At 29.6% G+C, this 23015-nt stretch overlaps 2 protein-coding genes across 2 annotated transcripts in view; both read left to right on the forward strand.

Moving 5' to 3' along the window:
• The first annotated feature begins 1087 nt into the window (after window positions 1-1087).
• On the forward strand, window positions 1088-17824 carry LOC119602833 (DENN domain-containing protein 5B). The gene is given in 18 exon segments (XM_037954591.1): window positions 1088-2256; window positions 2564-2673; window positions 8142-8312; window positions 8414-8652; window positions 8719-9008; window positions 9078-9266; window positions 9269-10072; window positions 10075-10102; window positions 13213-13419; window positions 14579-14759; window positions 14828-15191; window positions 15262-15391; window positions 16050-16300; window positions 16368-16513; window positions 16571-16689; window positions 16748-17127; window positions 17191-17416; window positions 17482-17824. Coding segments are annotated over 18 exon segments (4566 nt in total). The 5' UTR covers window positions 1088-1715; the 3' UTR covers window positions 17672-17824.
• Window positions 17825-20646: 2822 nt separating this feature from the next.
• LOC119602840 (choline-phosphate cytidylyltransferase A) overlaps window positions 20647-23015 on the forward strand; it is a 25208-nt gene continuing 22839 nt past the window's right edge. Inside the window, exon 1 of the mRNA XM_037954605.1 lies at window positions 20647-20956. The gene's annotated coding sequence lies outside the window, so the exon portion shown is untranslated. The remainder of the gene's footprint in view (window positions 20957-23015) is intronic.

Raw genomic sequence — 23015 nt, forward strand, 5'->3', positions numbered from 1 at the left:
TGTAAAAGGTGTAGCTCCGTTGACGTCAACGAAGCTGGTTTGAAGTCAAAGCAGCGACTCGAATTAGGCGCGAAAACACGAAAATATCTGAGGCGAAGCATATACATCGAACGTTGAGCAAAGTTCTACACCGGCCAAATTTCAATGAGCGGCTTATTATTAGATAAATAAAAAACTTGCTTAATGAAAACAAATTAATTTTATATTGTAAAATTCCATAAATTTAGCGAAAGTGGTCTGTAATGTGGACAAAATATGGCGAAATTTTTAAGCCGTATTAAGCTGAAAAATTTTCGGCGGCGGCGGCTTTGACATTTTGTTCGGCGGCTAGGCCGAAGAGAGTTGCAAATAACGCCATTTTTTTAGTGTGCTTTTTCGGCATACAGTGATGACAATTTAGCTATTTTCATGTGAGTTTTTGATGGTTTTGCAACTATTTTAGCGGGTGAAGCAGTGTTACAACTGTTAAGGAATATTCTAGCGATTTATTAGGTGCTACCACTTTAGATTGAGCAGATTAAATTTAGACAAGAAATTTTCAATTTTCCAACCTTTTATAATTTAAAAAATGTAGATTTTTTCGACTTTCTACAATTTTAAATTTATCAACCTTTGGAACATTTTTAATATCGTAAAGTCAAAAGACTTTTGTTGAGATTGATCGCTTTTTGATATCTTCTTGACTCTGGAGTGAATTGAAAGAAAATAGTCAAATTTGAAATATTATTGATAAAAAGATAAAGAAGTACAATTTGCTGGAGTACTACGATATAGTGAACTTAGATTTATTGTACGTTTGTAACAATAACTATGTCCGTATGTAGCAAAACAAATCAGATTTTAATTACTTTTGAAACTCTGATTTAGGGATCTTGGTTTATAGCAAAATAAACTTTCAAATCAAATCTGTGCTTTTTATCTTGATAATTTCCATTTAATAATTAAAAAATATCAAGTGAGGTATTTTTTGTAGAAAAATTGAAAAAATTGTATGATATACTGCTCTCCCTAATTCATTCAACCTTTTTTAATACCCATTTCTGCAGCCCTGATACAAATGTATTCATGTTTTTTACTCCTCAGTGTTACAACGCTGTTGCTTTGATTAAATTGGTGCAGTGAGAAGTTTTGTGTAAAGATTTTTTTGTTTAATTAATAAAATTGATTGAAATCTTGTATAAAATTACGATAAATTGAAAGAAAATGCATATATTAAAAATACTACAATTAGACTTATTGAGTACAGAGAATAAATAGTGAAAAAAAGCTAATAGAAAAAGTTGGAAAAACATGAATAGATAAATTTTCTCCTCTGTACAAAAAAAATTGTGCACTGATTTCGCAAACATCATAGAAATGATGAAGAGTGAAAGAAAATCGTAAAAGCAAACAAAAACATAATAGACACAAATTTCATAAAAAGAGTTTATGCAAAAGAGAAATTTTTGATTTGTTAATTTAATAATAGCGAATTTATATTTAATAAAAATAAAACAAATAAATATTACAATTCCAATTGGAAATATAATGAAAATAAATAAAATTGTGATTGTCTAACGAAAAAATAGAAGAAAATTCTTATTGTGTCCTTGAAGAGAGTTCAACCCCATTAGCAAAAGAAAGAAAAGAAAAAAAAAACAAAAAAGTAAAAATCTAGTCTCACTGTGGGTCTTAATTGAAATTAATTTTGTAAAGAAAAAATTGTTGAACAAAACATGTCTACGGATCATGTAGGCAAACGAATGGGAAAATGTTTAACATTAAATGAAACCATTAAAACTTCAACAGCAACAACAACAACACCAGCATCCACGTCAACAATTGATAATCAAGCGACGTTACCTACTAAAAAACAACAACACGATGGCGATAGACACAATACAACTGGTGTTGTAAACACCAACAATGTCTCCGTGAACAGCAATAATACTAGACCTTTTGTTGTAATGCGAAAGCTTAAGACTACTAGCAATAGCAGCGGTTGTAACAATGGACAACAGCAGCAGCAGCAGCACACACTAGATATGGCAAATTCTTCAATTTCCAGCCAAAGTTTTACAAATGATTCGGGTAATCCAACTTCTCCAAGTTCCTTGTCATCGGCTTCACCTACATCACCGCCCGGTGGCGATCCTGGTTCTGCGGAATTGCGTCAATTAAAACGTGATTGTGATCCTCAGTTTTCACGTTTTGCGGATTATTTTGTTATATGTGGTTTAGATTTGGATACGGGTTTAGAACCTGATCGTTTTGCCGGTAAGTTGATAGATATAAGATAAGTTTGTTTAGTTTTAATAAAAGTTCTCGAAAATCGAATCTGAACAACTTGCTTAATCTAAGAGCCATGTCTGTCTGTCTGCCCGTCTGTCCATGTAAATTGTGTGCAGAGAGTAAAGGCAAAATAATGTTTAATCTTTATAGGAAATGGTTTCCTATATAAGATCACCATTAGGTCATTAGTTTTAACATAAAATATAACATTAAATCGAGTTCTAAAACATTAAAACTAATTTTTATTATTTTAGCTTGTTTTTTATATATTTCTTTACATGTTTTTTTTTAGGTGATAACTTGCATTGCTCTCCCTTGGATCGTGCTTATAAAAGCAAACCCTTGGCCCATTATCCCGAAAATGTACCATGGAATCCATTTGATTCTCATGGTATATGTATGGTAAGTAATTTATTTGAAATCGTATATATAACTGCTACATTTAAAAGCTTCATCTAGAAATTTTTCATATAAAATAAGGAAGGATTTAGTTAATTGAAAGATAAGAGGGAAAATTTGAATTTTCTTAATTTTTTTTTTAACATAATAAAAAAATGTTAAACAACATAAACAAATTTTTTGTCCAGCAGACTAGGTTTAACTACATAGTTTTTTATAAATACAAATGCACGCCAAGCACCCCTTTTCAATATAAATTTAATTAGACAACAAAAGAAAAAAGCTCTTAAGACAATATAATTAGATGCATACATTTTCCCAGTAAAAACTTGCAACAAAGACAAGCATTGTTTTAATTCTAATTAAATAACATAATGTAGAATGTATGTGTATCATCATCATCTTCGTCGTCATCAGTATCATAAAAAATTTCATTTACAACTTTAAGATGATCAATTGAGTTCAATTAAAAAAATAAAAACGCTACAGCAATAGCAGTGGCAGCAGCAATAATAATAAATTTATTCTCCCATATATAACTGTCTGCTATTATTATTATACATTGGATTCGTTGGTAGCCTTGCTTTTGTATTTTAAATTAAAGTATTGAGTTGTATATTCAGACAGATACTCTACACATGTATAGAAAGTGAAATTTTTTTTTATTTTTGTATTTTTCGATGCCGATGGGGTAAATACAGTAGTGTAGACAAATGTAGTAGAAGATTTAATTGATATTTTCTGAAATTTTGCTATAACAGTTCAACTATAACTGAGGAATTAAGTTTTGTCTGAATTTTCCGAGTATGACTTGTTTGCTTTACAAATATATATTGTTAAAATTATTATCTCTTACAAATCTGGCTCTCTTATAAGATCAATTTTAGAAAATTGCATTTTTTTCGCTAATAGCCTACTCTATTGTTCGTAACTGTCTGTTCATTTGTAGGTTTATAATCATAATGTAGAAGTACATTGTATATGTTTAATAAAATTATTGCTAAAGTACTTTTATATATCTTATATATTTATAAATAAATTTTTTGCATGACTGGTGGTGGCTGGTTACCACTTAATTTTTGTGTATATAATTTTGTTATTTATATTACACAGACCAACAAAATTTGAAAAAAGTCAAAACCCTGAGACAAGAGCATTGAGCTGGATTCTGTATATATCAAACAAAACTACCGTTTTGTGATATCTCTATGTGATGAATATATATTCTTAGGTCAAAATGGTGTCTGAGTTAAAAATTTGTTGGCCTGTGTTATTATATTTTATGTACAACACATTCTTTTAAAACACATTTTTGTAAAATATAAAAAAAAACGTTGTTGAGAAAAAGTACAAAATATAAAAACCAAAATGTAAAATATAACTGAAATTATTCTTTAAAAAGTTAAACCCTAATTCTTGTACTAAGTGTCTTAAACGCTGAAAACTTTGAGCTTTGAATACAAAGTTACAATGACATTAACTACTTTTTACTTTTTTTTTATTAGAAAACAGTTTTATAGATCGACTTTAAATAGGCTTTTAAATGTTCCAATAACAATTGAATTGTTTTTAAAATTAATTATTCTACTACTATTTTCAAACTTCTTCATATTTTAAAGATTTTTTTTTAATAAATTTTACAAATAAAATCATGTTTCTTATCTCCAACAAGATTTTATATTTCCTCTTTACATATTCTATCTGGTTTTAGAATGTAATCACAGTTTTAAACACAAACTTATCACTTTGATTTCAACTGTTTTGATTGAGTATAAGAGTATTTCAGTGATTTTTTTTGTTGATTTCACTTCTTGTTTATGTTAAACATTTTCGTAAATACACACACTGAAAATACTATAAAGAAATACTTTGAAGTTTGTTATCTAAGAATCTTTTTTTATAGTTATTTATTGTTTTATTTTATTATGACTACATATTGGGTTTTTATGAGATCTATTAAACAGTGATAGTAATAATAAGTTGGTAAATATATGTGTGTAGACAATTGTGAATTATTCAACTTCACTTTTTTTAAGATTTTGTGATGTTTATCCTTCAGCCTGTCTTTCTATTTAATCCTTACAATAAATTAAGCTAGTGATCACAATCCTTAAAAAATTTTATTAATTTCAATATATTTTCAGAAAATTTAACTTTTAAAGAAATTTGGATGCATTTAATTTGATTTTTACTTTAATATTTTAACAATTTGTTGAAAAAATAGATTTCCTAGAAAGGGGTTATATGGGGGCAGGGGGTTAATATGGGCCTTAAAAGATTTTATTAATTTCAATATATTTTCAGAAAATTTAACTTTTAAAGAAATTTGGATGCATTTAATTTTATTTTTATTTTAATATTTTAACAATTTGTTGAAAAAATAGATTTCCTAGAAAGGGGTTATATGGGGGCAGGGGGTTAATATGGGCCTTAAAAGATTTTATTAATTTCAATATATTTTCAGAAAATTTAACTTTTAAAGAAATTTGGATGCATTTAATTTTATTTTTATTTTAATATTTTAACAATTTGTTGAAAAAATAGATTTCCTAGAAAGGGGTTATATGGGGGCAGGGGGTTAATATGGGCCTATCCTTAAAAATTTTGGTAGAAGGTTTTAAGTCTATATTAAAGTTATATATGCAGAATTTCATAGTGATATTAGTGTTTATAGTAAGTGAATTCTGATCATCAGATCAAGGGGACTCATAAAGTGATTCTCAGCCGATTTTTATACTTTATTCACATCAGCACAAACGCATAATAACCTCTCCACTCCACTAGACTATAGACTAGACTATGGACTAGACTATATACTAGACTATAGACTAGAGTATAGACTAGAGTATAGACTATACTATAGACTAGACTATAGACTAGAGTATAGACTATACTATAGACTAGACTATAGACTAGACTATAGACTAGACTATAGACTAGACTATAGACTAGACTATAGACTAGACTATAGACTAGACTATAGACTAGACTATAGACTAGACTATAGACTAGACTATAGACTAGACTATAGACTAGACTATAGACTAGACTATAGACTAGACTATAGACTAGACTATAGACTAGACTATAGACTAGACTAAAGACTAGACTATAGACTAGACTATAGACTAGACTATAGACTAGACTATAGACTAGACTATAGACTAGACTATAGACTAGACTATAGACTAGACTATAGACTAGACTATAGACTAGACTATAGACTAGACTATAGACTAGACTATAGACTAGACTATAGACTAGACTATAGACTAGACTATAGACTAGACTATAGACTAGACTATGACTAGACTATAGACTAGACTATAGACTAGACTATAGACTAGACTATAGACTAGACTAAGACTAGACTATAGACTAGACTATAGACTAGACTATAGACTAGACTATAGACTAGACTAGAGAACTAGACGACTATAGACTAGACTATAGACTAGACTATAGACTAGACTATAGACTAGACTATGACTAGACTATAGACTAGACTATAGACTAGACTATAGACTAGACTATAGACTAGACTATAGACTAGACTATAGACTAGACTATAGACTAGACTATAGACTAACTATAGACTAGACTATAGACTAGACTATAGACTAGACTATAGACTAGACTATAGACTAGACTATAGACTAGACTATAGACTAGACTATAGACTAGACTAGACTAGACTATAGACTAACTATAGACTAGACTATAGACTAGACTATAGACTAGACTATAGACTAGACTATAGACTAGACTATAGACAGACTATAGACTAGACTATAGACTAGACTATAGACTAGACTATAGACTAGACTATAGACTAGACTATAGACTAGACTATAGACTAGACTATAGACTAGACTATAGACTAGACTATATACTAGACTATAGACTAGACTATAGACTAGACTATAGACTAGACTATAGACTAGACTATAGACTAGACTATAGACTAGACTATAGACTAGACTATAGACTAGACTATAGACTAGACTATAGACTAGACTATAGACTAGACTATAGACTAGACTATAGACTAGACTATAGACTAGACTATAGACTAGACTATAGACTAGACTATAGACTAGACTATAGACTAGACTATAGACTAGACTATAGACTAGACTATAGACTAGACTATAGACTAGACTATAGACTAGACTATAGACTAGACTATAGACTAGACTATAGACTAGACTATAGACTAGACTATAGACTAGACTATAGACTAGACTATAGACTAGACTATAGACTAGACTATAGACTAGACTATAGACTAGACTATAGACTAGACTACAGACTAGACTATAGACTAGACTATAGACTAGACTATAGACTAGACTATAGACTAGACTATAGACTAGACTATAGACTAGACTATAGACTAGACTATAGACTAGACTATAGACTAGACTATAGACTAGACTATAGACTAGACTATAGACTAGACTATAGACTAGACTATAGACTAGACTATAGACTAGACTATAGACTAGACTATAGACTAGACTATAGACTAGACTATAGACTAGACTATAGACTAGACTATAGACTAGACTATAGACTAGACTATAGACTAGACTATAGACTAGACTATAGACTAGACTATATACTAGACTATAGACTAGACTATAGACTAGACTATAGACTAGACTATAGACTAGACTATAGACTAGACTATAGACTAGACTATAGACTAGACTATAGACTAGACTATAGACTAGACTATAGACTAGACTATAGACTAGACTATAGACTAGACTATAGACTAGACTATAGACTAGACTATAGACTAGACTATAGACTAGACTATAGACTAGACTATAGACTAGACTATAGACTAGACTATAGACTAGACTATAGACTAGACTATAGACTAGACTATAGACTAGACTATAGACTAGACTATAGACTAGACTATAGACTAGACTATAGACTAGACTATGGACTATACTATAGACTAGACTAGACTATACTATAGACTAGACTACACTATGGACTAGACTATACTATAGACTAGACTATACTATAGACTAGACTATACTATAGACTAGACTACACTATGGACTAGACTATACTATAGACTAGACTATACTATAGACTAGACTATACTATAGACTAGACTATAGACTAAAAGATAGACTAGACTATAGACTAAACGATAGACTAGACTATAGACTAAACGATAGACTAGACTATAGACTAGGAGATAGACTAGACTATAGACTAGAAGATAGACTAGATTAGGGTATACAGACTAGGGTATAAAGCATGAATTTTGGTATATTTCGGAATAGGCGATTTTTAAGATATGTTCGATAATTCTTTAAATTTTTTCATTTTGAATTTACAAATTGTGATAAATTGCTATTAATTTAAGTTCAAAACATTTTTTTAAATATTTTTCAAATCAACTCTTTTTTAATTTAAATACTTAAAATTTGTGTCTATATTTCCAGCTATCTTTACCACAAGGCTTGAGATTTCGCACACAAAAACATAATATTGAACCAAAATTTCATTCATTTGCAACGACTCGAGAAGATGGCAAACGTTGTTATGGTTTTAGTTTAGTATTCTATGAAGAAATACGTAATCGTAATATATGCAGTGCCATGCATACATTACAGGTAATAATTATAACATTAACAGCACCCTAAATAATAAAAACGAAATACTATAAACTATAGTTTATTAATAAAAATAATTATTCATATTTTAACTTTAACAGTCCATGTTTATAACCGAACTCTCTAATGGCCAACAAACACATTCATTAACACGCATTAAGGACAGTCCTGTCAGTCGTTCTTTGCCACGACATTTTAAAGTGGCTGGTCAAGCACCACAGTCAGCACAAAGTTACTATGACATCACTAAGGATAAACTCTATGTTGCCAAAAGTATTACATTAATATGTCAAATACCCTATGCATATGCAGCCGAAATATTTCTAACAAATTTATATAGGTAAACCTGAAAAATTACATTAAGAAAAGAAAATTTAAATTTTTAATAATATTTTAAAATTACCAGATGTCTTCCGCGTCAACCCGGTCCAGGCATTAGTCTCGAATCTTATGTTTATAATATACTCTACGAAGTAATGCTACCTCAGCCAGGCAAATCTATACGAATTTACTTGCCACCCTTAGAAGCCCATTTGCCAGCATTAGCATTAACATTACAGAGGCCAGATACGCGCTCCGAATTACCCTTATTAGATTTTCCCTTACGTCTGCTATTCACCTATTTGGGTGTGGAGTGTGTTATACAATTATTAACTTGCGTTTTGCTAGAAAATCAAGTACTTTTACGTTCAAATGGTGAGTTAGAAAATAAATTTATATATTCACATTATTTTTTATTAAAATAAAATCATCTTTCCTTTCTAGATTACCAAAAATTAATGATAGTAGGTGAATGTATTACTTCTATACTATTCCCCTTTGTGTGGCCTCATGTCTATGCCCCCATTTTACCAGCCGCTTTACATCATTTCCTCGACGCTCCTGTTCCCTTTGTTATGGGTCTGCATGCTGATTGTGAGGCTGCCAATAAGATTGGCTCTGAAGCTACCCTCTGTTTGTAGACATCGATAAGAAAATTATACAATTACCCGAAGAACTTCCTGTATTTCCACATAAAATCGATTTTATGGCTGAAATTATATCAGTTTTGGATAAATTTGAAATAGAACGTGATCGTTTGCATGAACCTAATATTAGGAATGGCTATGCATCACGTGATCATGACGTTATGATTAGCAGCTGTACTTTGCCCAGTGGTTTACAGGCAGCAAGACGTAGCAAAGAACGCTTTCAACAATTACAAGAAACAGTTTATACTTTAGGCTCATCTCCTGATGGTAGTTCTCATAGTAATTTACATTATCAGCCTTTAGTGGCTCACCCCTCTAAAATTGATCATGTACCGCGTATAGCGGACTTCCTTCGGCGTAAAGGTGTACGCACCTCATCACCAGTAGGAGGAGGTGATTGTGTTGATGCTACAGCGACTGTAGCCACGGCTAGCATGTCTCCCACTAGAGCCAGGGGTAAAGAGATTAAGGCAACACCAAAGCTAACACCCGAAGAACAATATTATCAAGATTTACGCATTAACAATGCACTACGAGAGATTTTCCTCAATCGTTTTGTACACATGTTTTTCGCTTATGAATTTTTTGTCATCTATCCTAATCAGGATAGAGATGAATGGTTAAGTAATCGTGAGACCTTGCAGAATTTTGATAAATCATCATTTCTATCCGATCAACCCGAACATCATAGACCGTTTTTGTCACAATTTTTAGAATCTCAAATGTTTGCTACTTTAGTAGATAATAAAATACTCTCCGTATGGGATAAGGAACCCGAATCTAATTTAAAACTTTCGATCAACGAGTTAAACTGTTGAGGTAAGTGTTTATCTTTAGAAATATTGCTTTTAATGTCATCACTCACTGAATCACTTTTGTCCGTTTGTTCGTGTCAATTTTATAATAGAAATATGGACTAGACTATAGACTAGACTATAGACTAGACTATAGACTAGACTATAGACTAGACTATAGACTAGACTATAGACTAGACTATAGACTAGACTATAGACTAGACTACAGACTAGACTATAGACTAGACTAGACTAGACTATAGACTAGACTATAGACTAGACTATAGACTAGACTATAGACTAGACTATAGACTAGACTATAGACTAGACTATAGACTAGACTATAGACTAGACTATAGACTAGACTATAGACTAGACTATAGACTAGACTATAGACTAGACTATAGACTAGACTATAGACTAGACTATAGACTAGACTATAGACTAGACTATAGACTAGACTATAGACTAGACTATAGACTAGACTATAGACTAGACTATAGACTAGACTATAGACTAGACTATAGACTAGACTATAGACTAGACTATAGACTAGACTATAGACTAGACTATAGACTAGACTATAGACTAGACTATAGACTAGACTATAGACTAGACTATAGACTAGACTATAGACTAGACTATAGACTAGACTATAGACTAGACTATAGACTAGACTATAGACTAGACTATAGACTAGACTATAGACTAGACTATAGACTAGACTATAGACTAGACTATAGACTAGACTATAGACTAGACTATAGACTAGACTATAGACTAGACTATAGACTAGACTATAGACTAGACTATAGACTAGACTATAGACTAGACTATAGACTAGACTATAGACTAGAGACTAGACTATACTAGACTACTATAGACTAGACTATAGACTAGACTATAGACTAGACTATAGACTAGACTATAGACTAGACTATAGACTAGACTATAGACTAGACTATAGACTAGACTATAGACTAGACTATAGACTAGACTATAGACTAGACTATAGACTAGACTATAGACTAGACTATAGACTAGACTATAGACTAGACTATAGACTAGACTATAGACTAGACTATAGACTAGACTATAGACTAGACTATAGACTAGACTATAGACTAGACTATAGACTAGACTATAGACTAGACTATAGACTAGACTATAGACTAGACTATAGACTAGACTATAGACTAGACTATAGACTAGACTAGACTAGACTATAGACTAGACTATAGACTAGACTATAGACTAGACTATAGACTAGACTATAGACTAGACTATAGACTAGACTATAGACTAGACTATAGACTAGACTATAGACTAGACTATAGACTAGACTATAGACTAGACTATAGACTAGACTATAGACTAGACTATAGACTAGACTATAGACTAGACTATAGACTAGACTAAAGACTAGACTATAGACTACTATAGACTAGACTAAAGACTAGACTATAGACTAGACTATAGACTAGACTATAGACTAGACTATAGACTAGACTATGACTAGACTATAGACTAGACTTAGACTAGACTATACTAGACTATAGACTAGACTATACTAGACTATAGACTAGACTATACTAGACTATAGACTAGACTATAGACTAGACTATAGACTAGACTAACTACTAGACTATAGGCTAGACTATAGACTAGACTATAGACTAGACTATAGACCAGACTATAGACTAGACTATAGACTAGACTATAGACTAGACTATAGACAAGACTATAGACTAGACTATAGACTAGACTATAGACTAGACTATAGACTAGACTATAGACTAGACTATAGACTATACTATAGACTAGACTATAGACTAGACTATAGACTAGACTATAGACTAGACTATAGACTAGACTATAGACTAGACTATAGACTAGACTAGACTATAGACTAGACTATAGACTAGACTATAGACTAGACTATAGACTAGACTATAGACTAGACTATAGACTAGACTATAGACTAGACTATAGACTAGACTGTAGACTAGACTATAGACTAGACTATAGACTAGACTATAGACTAGACTATAGACTAGACTATAGACTAGACTAGACTATAGACTATAGACTAGACTAGACTATAGACTAGACTAGACTATAGACTAGACTATAGACTAGACTATAGACTAGACTATAGACTAGACTAGACTATAGACTAGACTATGGACTAGACTATAGACTAGACTATAGACTAGACTATAGACTAGACTATAGACTAGACTATAGACTAGACTATAGACTAGACTATAGACTAGACTATAGACTAGACTATAGACTAGACTATAGACTAGACTATAGACTAGACTATAGACTAGACTATAGACTAGACTATAGACTAGACTATAGACTAGACTATAGACTAGACTATAGACTAGACTATAGACTAGACTATAGACTAGACTATAGACTAGACTATAGACTAGACTATAGACTAGACTATAGACTAGACTATAGACTAGACTATAGACTAGACTATAGACTAGACTATAGACTAGACTATAGACTAGACTATAGACTAGACTATAGACTAGACTATAGACTAGACTATAGACTAGACTATAGACTAGACTATAGACTAGACTATAGACTAGACTATAGACTAGACTATAGACTAGACTATAGACTAGACTATAGACTAGACTATAGACTAGACTATAGACTAGACTATAGACTAGACTATAGACTAGACTATAGACTAGACTATAGACTAGACTATAGACTAGACTATAGACTAGACTATAGACTAGACTATAGACTAGACTATAGACTAGACTATAGACTAGACTATAGACTAGACTATAGACTAGACTATAGACTAGACTATAGACTAGACTATAGACTAGACTATAGACTAGACTATAGACTAGACTATAGACTAGACTATAGACTAGACTATAGACTAGACTATAGACTAGACTATAGACTAGACTATAGACTAGACTATAGACTAGACTATAGACTAGACTATATACTAGACTATAGACTAGACTATAGACTAGACTATAGACTAGAATATAGACTAGACTATTGTCCAGTCTTTAGTCTAGTCTATAGTATATACTAAACTTTAAAAAGGTATTTTTTTGAACTTCCTACACATTTTTTATTCCATAGGAAACGTCATGGTGAGAATATGATTTGTGCCACCAGCTACGAGCCTTGCGTTGTTAGTCAAGAAGCCCAACAAGTTTTCGAAAAACGTCTTAGCTGTGTGGACATTGAAGTAACGCCACCCAGTGAAATTTTATCTAATCGTGCAGCTTACTTTCGCAGCTTTCCCATTCTTGAGAAAAGTGTTTTAAATCAAGAATGTGCTTCGAGGTAGACTATATACAATTTCATTTTATTATCTCTCGTACTTCACAAAAGATTTATACTCAAATTAGCAAAAAAAACTAATGTTTTCCATACACACATTTTTAGCAAATACTACTACTAGTTTGTATTATTTTTTTATTTAGTAAAAATTTTTGTTGTTGATATTAAACTTAGTAATTTACACTGAAAACGAAAACAAAATGATAAAATCAAACTTAAACTAAATTCATACAAAAAAAAACGATATTAATTAATTGTATCGAATATTTAGTTTAGTATTTATTTATGTACGTACGTGTGTGTATTTAATGAATAGCTTACATATGTACGTATTGATATTATTTTTATTTTATATATGTATTTATTATATATAAACTACTATATATTATTGTAAAGATATTTTTTTTTATAAATCTATTTAAAAGAATTATAAATGTTGACTATTGTTTTTCTTTTTTAATATTTATTTAATACTTTTTCTTTGTCTTCCACTTTAATAGTTTTACATACAAGTTTTTTGTTAAAAAATCGAAAAAAAAAATAAATTTTTAAAGCCCTTTTAAATGAAAGAAAAAAGTTTTATTATGGTATTATTTTTCTATTTAGAGTATTAGAAAACCAATTATACAATTAGATTAATGTTTAGTTTTAAAAATTGTTTAAGCATGTTTTTGTTGTTAACAAATTTAATTTCACAAAATTTCATTTTCTTTAACAAATATTGTTGATAATATTTTATTGAAAATATTTAATTTTAGTTTTGAAATTTATGTTTTTAATTAAAATTTAAAGGAGATTTGTTAAAATGACTAAATGCTGTGAGTTCTTAAAAACCAAAACCAAAATGACAACTTTTCAAGTTTGTTTGAATTCAAAAGAAGTTTTCTTATTATCTGTTGCTATTCACAAGTGTCTAAGGAAAAGCTAAAGTTTTCTCTGTAGATTTAAACTAAAACAAGTAATTTTGAAATATAAGAAATGAGTTTTTGTAAAATTAAATAAAAATATTAGTTTGTAACTGTGTAGTACTACTATTTATTAATTTTATTTATATTTATACATATAAAAAAAAAAAAACAACAAATACCAAATTAGCAAAATGCAAGGTGCCACACAACAACAAAATTTTCTCTTTTCTCTTCCCTTTGTTCTATTTTAACAGAGGTAATAGCTTGAGACGTGTAAAAAACGGCAATAAATGGCGAGCCAAAGAAATCAATTTCGATCAGAAACCCACAACGAATATAGCACTAAATCGTTTATCGGCAAATTTAACAAATACCGAATTAAGTCCGGCGTTGATCGCCCAGGCAAATTGGACCTTTGTGGAAAGATTGTTAAAGGTAATGCCAAGCCTAATAATAAAACTGATTAGAAAAACTGCGAAATACTAAACAATTTTCTATTACAGGACATTAAAAGTAAAACTAAACGCATGTTATTGGAAAAAATGGGCACTGAGGCCGTGGCCTTAGGTTTAAATAAAAACGATGGCATTGAGGAGAACACTCTCATAGCTTCCCTATGTGATTTATTAGAGAAAATTTGGTCGCACGGTTTACAGACGAAACAGGGCAAGTCTGCTTTGTGGTCTCATTTACAGGCTTATGTAGAGTTACAAGATGCTCGCTCTTCCAATGCCAGTTCAACTAATAGTCCTAACTTAAATGCTTCTGGAGGTTCTCCGAAATCCGGCAATAAAGTGGGTGTAACTAGCAGTTATGCAGTGGCAGCACCAGCTTTAGCTTGGAATGTTATGCGTAAACGTATGGACTGTAAGTGCCAAATAACTGTTGTAAGGAAATGTTGTCGAAATTTAAATTTGTGTCTTTTTTTTTTTCGCAGATTTATCTACTTTTCAAACGGATTTTGATAATCCTCCTAGTCCAAATCGTAGCCGTTCTAGAGATCGTAATAAATTTGTGGGTCTTGAGCAGTTATGTCCATTGCCGGAGTCGCTGGAATTTGATGTTAAGTAAGTTTTTCTTTTCTTATTATAATTTGTGTTTTTAACTCCTAATAGAGTTTTTTTTCCTAAAAGCTATGCTTTTTCATTAAAAAAGCTTTCTTTAATTTTTTTTTGCAAAAAAGCCTTTTACAATTTTTTATCAAAAAAAGTTTTCCTTCAAATTTTTTGCAAAAAAGCTTTTTAAAATTTTTCATCAAAAAAGCTTTTAAAACTATTTCATCAAAAAAAGTTTTTTTTAATTTTTTATCAAAAAAGTTTTTAAACTTTATCATTAAAAAAAGCTTTTTAAACTTTTTCATACAAAAAGCTTTTTAAACTTTTTCATAAAAAAAGCTTTTTAAACTTTTTTACCAAAAAGCTTTTTAAACTTTTTTACCAAAAAGCCTTTTAATTTTTTTTTTTTTGCAAAAAAACTTTTTAAACTTTATTATTAAGAAAAGCTTTTTTAACTTTTTCATCAAAAAAGCTTTTTAAACTTTTTCATCAAAAAAGTTTTTTAAACTTTTTTACCAAAAAGTTTTTTTTCGAAAAAACATGGACTTTTCACTCACAAAAACATTTTAGCCTAAAAAAGCTGAAAAATTTTTTGTTAAATAAAAAGCTTTTTTTCCAATTTTCACTTTCGAAATCATGTTTTACTCAAAATTAAAATATTCTCTTCTAGAAATGTTATGGCTATGGCAGATATAAAAACACACATTGGTTATACCCGGGCCTGGGTGCGTCTGTCGCTGGAGAAGAAACTACTTTCTAGACACTTTCGAACTCTGCTATCGGATGATACGCTATTGCGTTCCCTCTATAAACGTTCGGCTTTCTTGAGATGCGAAGAAGAAAAAGAGCAATTTCTATATCATTTATTAACACTAAATACAGTTGATTATTATTCTTTCACCAATACCTATCCCACAACAAGTGAGTTTGGCCATAAATTTTCTATTCTTTACTTCTGAAATGTTAAATTTTCCCAAAATATTTGTAGAACTTCCTTATCGGGTGGTTATCTTTCCCTCGCGTAAATATGGTTCGTATCATACTTCCAGTAATGTATGGATTATAATTTCCGGCACTTCAAATGAAACCCAAAAGGTACCAGTGCCGAAGGGATCTTTAGAATTTATATTTCATGTAAGTGGTTTGTTACAATAACTTTTAAAGCTGTTTTTACAAGTTTTTTCCTTTTAGTATAAAAATCTGGGTCTATTAACCACCATGCGTATAGGACATGACAACAGTGGTGCTTCTAACAAATGGTTGGTGGAACATGTAGTAATGCGTAATGAAGTTACTGGACATACATACAAGTAAATTTTATATTTGCAACTTAAGAAAAAAGATAACTTTTAAATTGTTATTCTGTAGATTCCCTTGTGGACGTTGGTTAGGCAAAGGAGTCGACGATGACTCTACAGAACGCTTATTGGTCGGCCAGCGTGTTTCTACTAATGTTAAAAATGCCGAATTGGTGCAAAACTGTCATACACCACCCCGTACTCGTAGCCCCAGTGTTCAGCGTAGTCAAGATTTACCACCACCATCGGAGATACAACACAAATTGGGTAATTGTGTTAATGTTATAGTCAAATGGCATTATAAACCAAGTCGTGATCGTGATGTGGGCACTTTTACCAATTTACTATGTGGCGATGATGGTCTAGTGAAATGTTTGGAAAATGTATTTCTTTGTGGTTTTCGTTCCACACGTTTCTTTGGTCGAAATCTTTATATATGGGATTATTTTAGTAAGTTTTCGTTAGCTTTAACTATGCTTAATAAAAGTAAATTTATGTAATTTATTTAAACAGCCAAAATAAAAGAAACATTTGAGCAATATTTGTTGCAAGATCAACAACAGTTGGATGATTCCGGTTCTAGTCTAGACTCTTCCATAAATTCTCACAACAGCCTGCAGAGAAGAGAACTATGTGCCATTTGGCGTTATTATGTGCATCTAATGGATGAAATCACTAAAGTTGGCAATACTTTAGGCAAAGATGGCAAATTTCAATTGCTAATATGTCTAAGTCTAAGGTAATAATTAAAACTAAGAAACTTTTATTTAATTCCAATCTCATATTTGTTTTTATTTTCCACAGAGAACATTTACTAACACGCATGATACGTCCCATGGCCCTGTGTAAGGTAACACAGGAAATGTACGAAGAGGAAAGTTTTCTTAGACGTAAAAATCTTTTAACATTTCTCATACAGATATTAGAACCTTTAGATGAATGTCATATTGTTTTAGAGAACTCTATAACACAAGGCATTTCATCGCAATGTTAAAAACAACAAAAAATACTTACTTAACAAAACCTATAGAATCTCGTTATGTAATACTCATTTTTTCCAGCATAGTTCATAAGTTAAACTTTAATGATAAAAAAAAACATAAAAAACCTTAAGATACTTGCCCTCCAAGAACAAAAAATTTAAAAATTCTTGCCCCCTATTTATACTTAAATAAGTAAATGAACAAACAAACAAACAAACAAACAAAAAAGACATTTATAAAACAAACAAAAAATCTCCAAACCAAAGCAGTGCAACACAAATTTTATTTTTAACTAAATAAAATTAAAAAAACCAAAGTAATTTTAAATTATTAGAAAATAAATATTCAAATAAAACCAAAAAAAAACAAAGTTTTGTGTGCAATTAAGTAGTAAGGCAACTAAAGAAAAAAGTCATTGAAATATTTTTAATTAATTTTTTTAAATTTTATTATGTTATATTAGTTTTTATTATAATTTAATTTTTTAATATTACAGTTACAAACTCTTGGGGTACTGAAATTTACTAAATATTAAAATTTCTTTAAAAAATCTTATTAAATTATAAAACAAGTACTTCATATTTGCCAAGGTAGCTTTTAGTTTAAGTGTAATTTTTAACCAAAGATTTGTGTTTCTTTAATTTTTTTACTCTATATTACTTAATACGTAAAGAGATTTTTTTTTATTTTAACATTTGATGGTCAATTATATATTTTTTTGCATTTTTTTGTTTTAATTATTTCATTTTAAATGATATTTTATTTTTATAAAATCAATCCTCAGATACAATTTAAAACGAGTTTACATTAAATTAAAATATATTATATACAACTTACAACTATGAAAGATGAGTCATTTTAAAAAAGAAATTCATTACATAAATAAAAATGTTTTATGTTAAAATAAATTAAAAAAAAATCTTGTATTTATTTCAAGAAGGTAAAAGATCAAAAAATGAGTTCTAGATCACTTCTATTTTAGTTTTAGTTCACTTCTAATTCAGTTCAAGTTAAGTTCCAGTTCTGTTTTAAATTTTTATTCAGTTCTAGTTCATTTCTTTTAGTTCTAGTTCAATTCTAATTAAGTTCAATTCCAGTTTTAATTCAGCTCAAGTTAAATTCCATATTAGTTTTAGTTTTATTCAGCTCTAGTTCTGTTCTTGTTCAGCTCTAGTTTAGTTCTAGTTTCACTTTAGTTTAGTTCTACTTCAGTTGTAGTTCAGTTCTAGTTGAGTTCTTGTTCAATTCTAGTACAGTTCTAGTTCAGTTTAAGTTAAGTTCCATATTAGTTCTAGATCAGTTTTTATTCAGCTCTAGTTCAACTGTAGTTTAGTTCTAGTTCCGATTTAGTTTAGTTCTACTTCAGTTCTAGTTCTGTTCTATTTTAGTTCAGTTCTAGTTCAGATCTAGTTCAGTTCTAGCTCAGTTCTAGTTCGAGTTCAGTTCTAGTTCGAGTTCAGTTCTAGTTCAGTCTTAGTTCAGTTCTAGTTCAGTTCTAGGTTAGTTCTAGTTTAGTTCTAGTTCAGTTCTAGTTCAGCTCTAGTTCAGTTCTAGTTCAGTTCTAGTTTAGTTCTAGTTCAGTTATAGTTCAGTTCTGGTTCAGTTCTGGTTCAGTTCTAGTTCAGTTCTATTTCAGTCCTAGTTCTGTTCAGTTTAAGTTTTTTTTTGTTTATTTGAGTGGTTGGTAGTTTTGTATATAAACAACGTTACTTATAACAATTGTTTCATTGCACATTTGCAGACCTTTAATTAAGTATTTATTTACATATACATATTTAAAATTAATAACTTGAAAATTTTATTTAAAATTCCATTTTGAATTTAAAAATTTAATTAAAAACTAGGGTTCTATAGTTGAAACGAAAAGTCGACTTTTCGACTTTTCGACTTTTTGCATTTAGTTAAAAGTCGACTTTTCGACCCTTTCGACTTTTTCCATTTTATGAAAAGTCGATTTTTCGACTTTTCGACCTTTTCATTTATTTAAAAGTCGACTTTTAGACTTTTCGACTTTTAGTATTTTATAAATGGTCGACTTTTCGACTTTTCCGACTTTTTTCGACTTTTTTTCGACTTTTTCCGACTTTTTTCGACTTTTTTTCGACTTTTCGACTTTTTTCGACTTTTCGACTTTTTTCGACTTTTTCCGACTTTTTTCAACTTTTCCACTTTTTCCGACTTTTCGATTTTTTACTTTTTGACTATTTTCGATTTATTTCGACTTTTTTTCGACTTTTTTTCGACTTTTTTTTACTTTTTTCGAGTGTTTCCGACTATTTTAGAGTTTTTGACCTCTTTTCCACTTTTTTTAAAATTTTCGACTATTTTCGACTTTTTTCGACTTTTCGACTTTTTCCGACTTCTTCGACTTTTTTTCGACTTTCTTCGACTTTTTTCGACTTATCGACTTTTTTCGACTTTTCGACTTTTTTCGACTTTTCGACTTTTTTCGACTTTTCGACTTTTTTCGACTTTTATTTACAAAGTCGTCTTTTCATAGACGATAGTCGAGTTATCGACTTTTTTGGAACAAAATAGTCGACTTCGACTTTTCGACTTTTTTCGACAAAAAGTCGATTGTTCGATTATTCGAAAGTCGATTTATAGAACCCTATTAAAAACCACTAACTTAAAACAAGCTATCGATAAACAAAAAACGATAACAATTCCTTAAAATTATATTAAAAATCGTTAAATTAAACCTAAAAATCGCTATATCAACAACACTGCTATTAAAAAGAATAACATCTCTAAAATAAAGAGTTATTTACCAGATGGTAACGTTGTCATTTTAAATTATTTTCTATATCATTAATGACAAACAACTGTCAAATTTCCTCTTGTCACAAAATAAAACAAATAAATAAGCAACAAAAACAACATACAGACTTTGACACAACTATTCACCGTTACACAAATCGTTGTCCAAGTGCTATCACCCAGTATGTTTTAAACCAAAGTAGAACTAGCAAAATTTCCCTCTCTCAGTTGTAAAAAAAATTTTACTTGTGAAGAAATGTGAAAGAAGTTCTTGCTAGTTCCGTGTTCATTTTCTTAACATTACAAAAGTTCACATGAATAAAATTTATTTTTTGAGAATAAAACTAAATAAAAAACGCCCAAAATTTTACAAACCAATAAAAAAATATTTTAATTAAAACTGGTATTGTGTAAAGTGTTTAATAAAGTGTCGAAAGATTTGTGGCCAAGAAAACAGCTTGAATCGATTTTTAGCAAAAATAATATTGGTTAAAAACAACAATATTAATAAAGAAAGTGACCGCAATCATAACTAGGTAAGTTTTGATTATAGATAATAATATATTAATTATCATTGAAATGATTGTATAATATGAAAAGTTATAAAATTTTAAACAACAACTAAATTAATTTACTAGAATAATTAAAAAATTATTAATAGCAAACATTTCTTTTACAAACATACTCTCTGTTTTTTTCTCTCTCTCACTAACTCTCGTACACACACACTCTCTAAATTGCAATTTTTTTCTTTTGTAATTTTTCCTTTCAAAAGATGACGTGACATTTTAATGATTTGTTTTTGTATTCATTTCTTTAGAAAACTACGTGGATGAATTTTTTAGGTTTTCTGTTTTGTTTATTGTTTTTTTGCCAATGGTCTTATCATTTATTTAGTTATGTACATATTGTTTTATAAAGAAAAAATATTTATTATACAAGAAGGCTTGACCATGTACATGAAGATGTTGCTAAAATAAATACAGTTTTGTTTTATTTATTTTTTCTTTTAGTACAGAGAACACAATAGTTCTTAATGTTTGAACTTTTTTCTTGGGATTTATAAATCTAGGCCATTTATTTTGTAAATCTTGTGTTATCCATTACTCATGATTCTCTATTCTTGGTATTAAATATACAAAATGTACCACAATCAATAACAGCTGATATACATATATTAAAAACTATTGTTAATACTAAGGGCTAGCTAGATACAACAGCATACATACAAGTTCATCCCGTGACATTGCCACCACCAATTATCACCACCCCTATAGGTTTAATTTAGTATGTATGTAATATTGATTTAGTATCACTTCCTATTTCTGCTTTTTTTATTGTTTGTTATTTATTAACCTTCATAGTTGTAAAAAATGAAACCCAAGGAAACATATGACCGATTGAAGGGACTTTTTTGTGTAGGAAACATCTTTGTTTATTTTAATAATTTTAAATTGGAACTGATTCATATAACTGTCCGGTTATATTTGTATTGAAAACATTCCATAAGAGGCAGAGAAAAGAAATTTGATTACAAAATGTTTACTTTTTGTATGTGGGAGGTACATACTTTGATTTTTTTTTAACAGATTTTCTAATTTCTATATTAAAGAGTACAAAATTAATTCTACAAAGGGTGCGAACGGAACTACTTCAGTCTTTAACAGTAACCTTGTAGTTTATTTCTGGACCTTAGTCTTGTAACTGAATAAGTATAACTTGGTATCTTGTTGTCAAAAGTCGTTAAAAACGACTAGTTCCTATGTTATTCCTAAACCATCACGATATCACTAACCATCTATTGAGAGTATGGGGGGTGAATTGTTAAAATTTATATCAAAATTTAACTTTTAAGACAAAGAAGTGGTATTTTAAATTCTCTTTTATTTTGGAAAATATACGGTTAAAACAAATTAAAACAATATTTAAATAGTTTTTCATTTATTTAAATAATAAGGGTGGTTTCATTAGCAATTTCTTTTGAGAATGACAAAAATACCCTAAAGACATACATATATAATAAAAACATAGTATCATGTATAATTATGGAACTCCCTTTTAACTTGTGATATTAAAAAAACCCTTAAAATTTAGTTTTTGCTGCTAGAAATAATTCGTTCAAAAATGTAATTGCTTGAAATTATCATTTATTTACTGTTATTAAAACCAAATTACTTCAAATAAATGTCATCATAAAATTAGATAAAACGGTTATAAGTTTAATTATTTTCTCAATTATTGTATTGTAAGTTTTAATAACAATGATTTCTTTAGCAATTGCTTCAAAAATAAAAAAAATCACATTAATTATAGAACGACAATATTTGCCAATTTTTATTATTTACATAAAGTCACGTAATTCTAAAGCAAAATCTTAATAACATTTCTAATTTATAATTCATTACATAAACAATTAAGTCAATTACGTGTTAATAATTATTATTAACATTCTTTAGAAAATTCTTAAAAAAAGTTATTAAAGAAATTTTATAATTTCAATTCAATTTTTAACTTTTTAAGCTTATATTTTAAAACTACATTGAAAATACTTTAAAATTCTATAAAAACTTTGAAATTATTTTCAAAATCTATAAA

This window comes from Lucilia sericata, unplaced genomic scaffold (assembly GCF_015586225.1).
Source record: "Lucilia sericata isolate MDLA Ls3-8-SP2 unplaced genomic scaffold, ASM1558622v1 Contig000256F_arrow, whole genome shotgun sequence".
NCBI classification, from domain to species: domain Eukaryota; kingdom Metazoa; phylum Arthropoda; class Insecta; order Diptera; family Calliphoridae; genus Lucilia; species Lucilia sericata.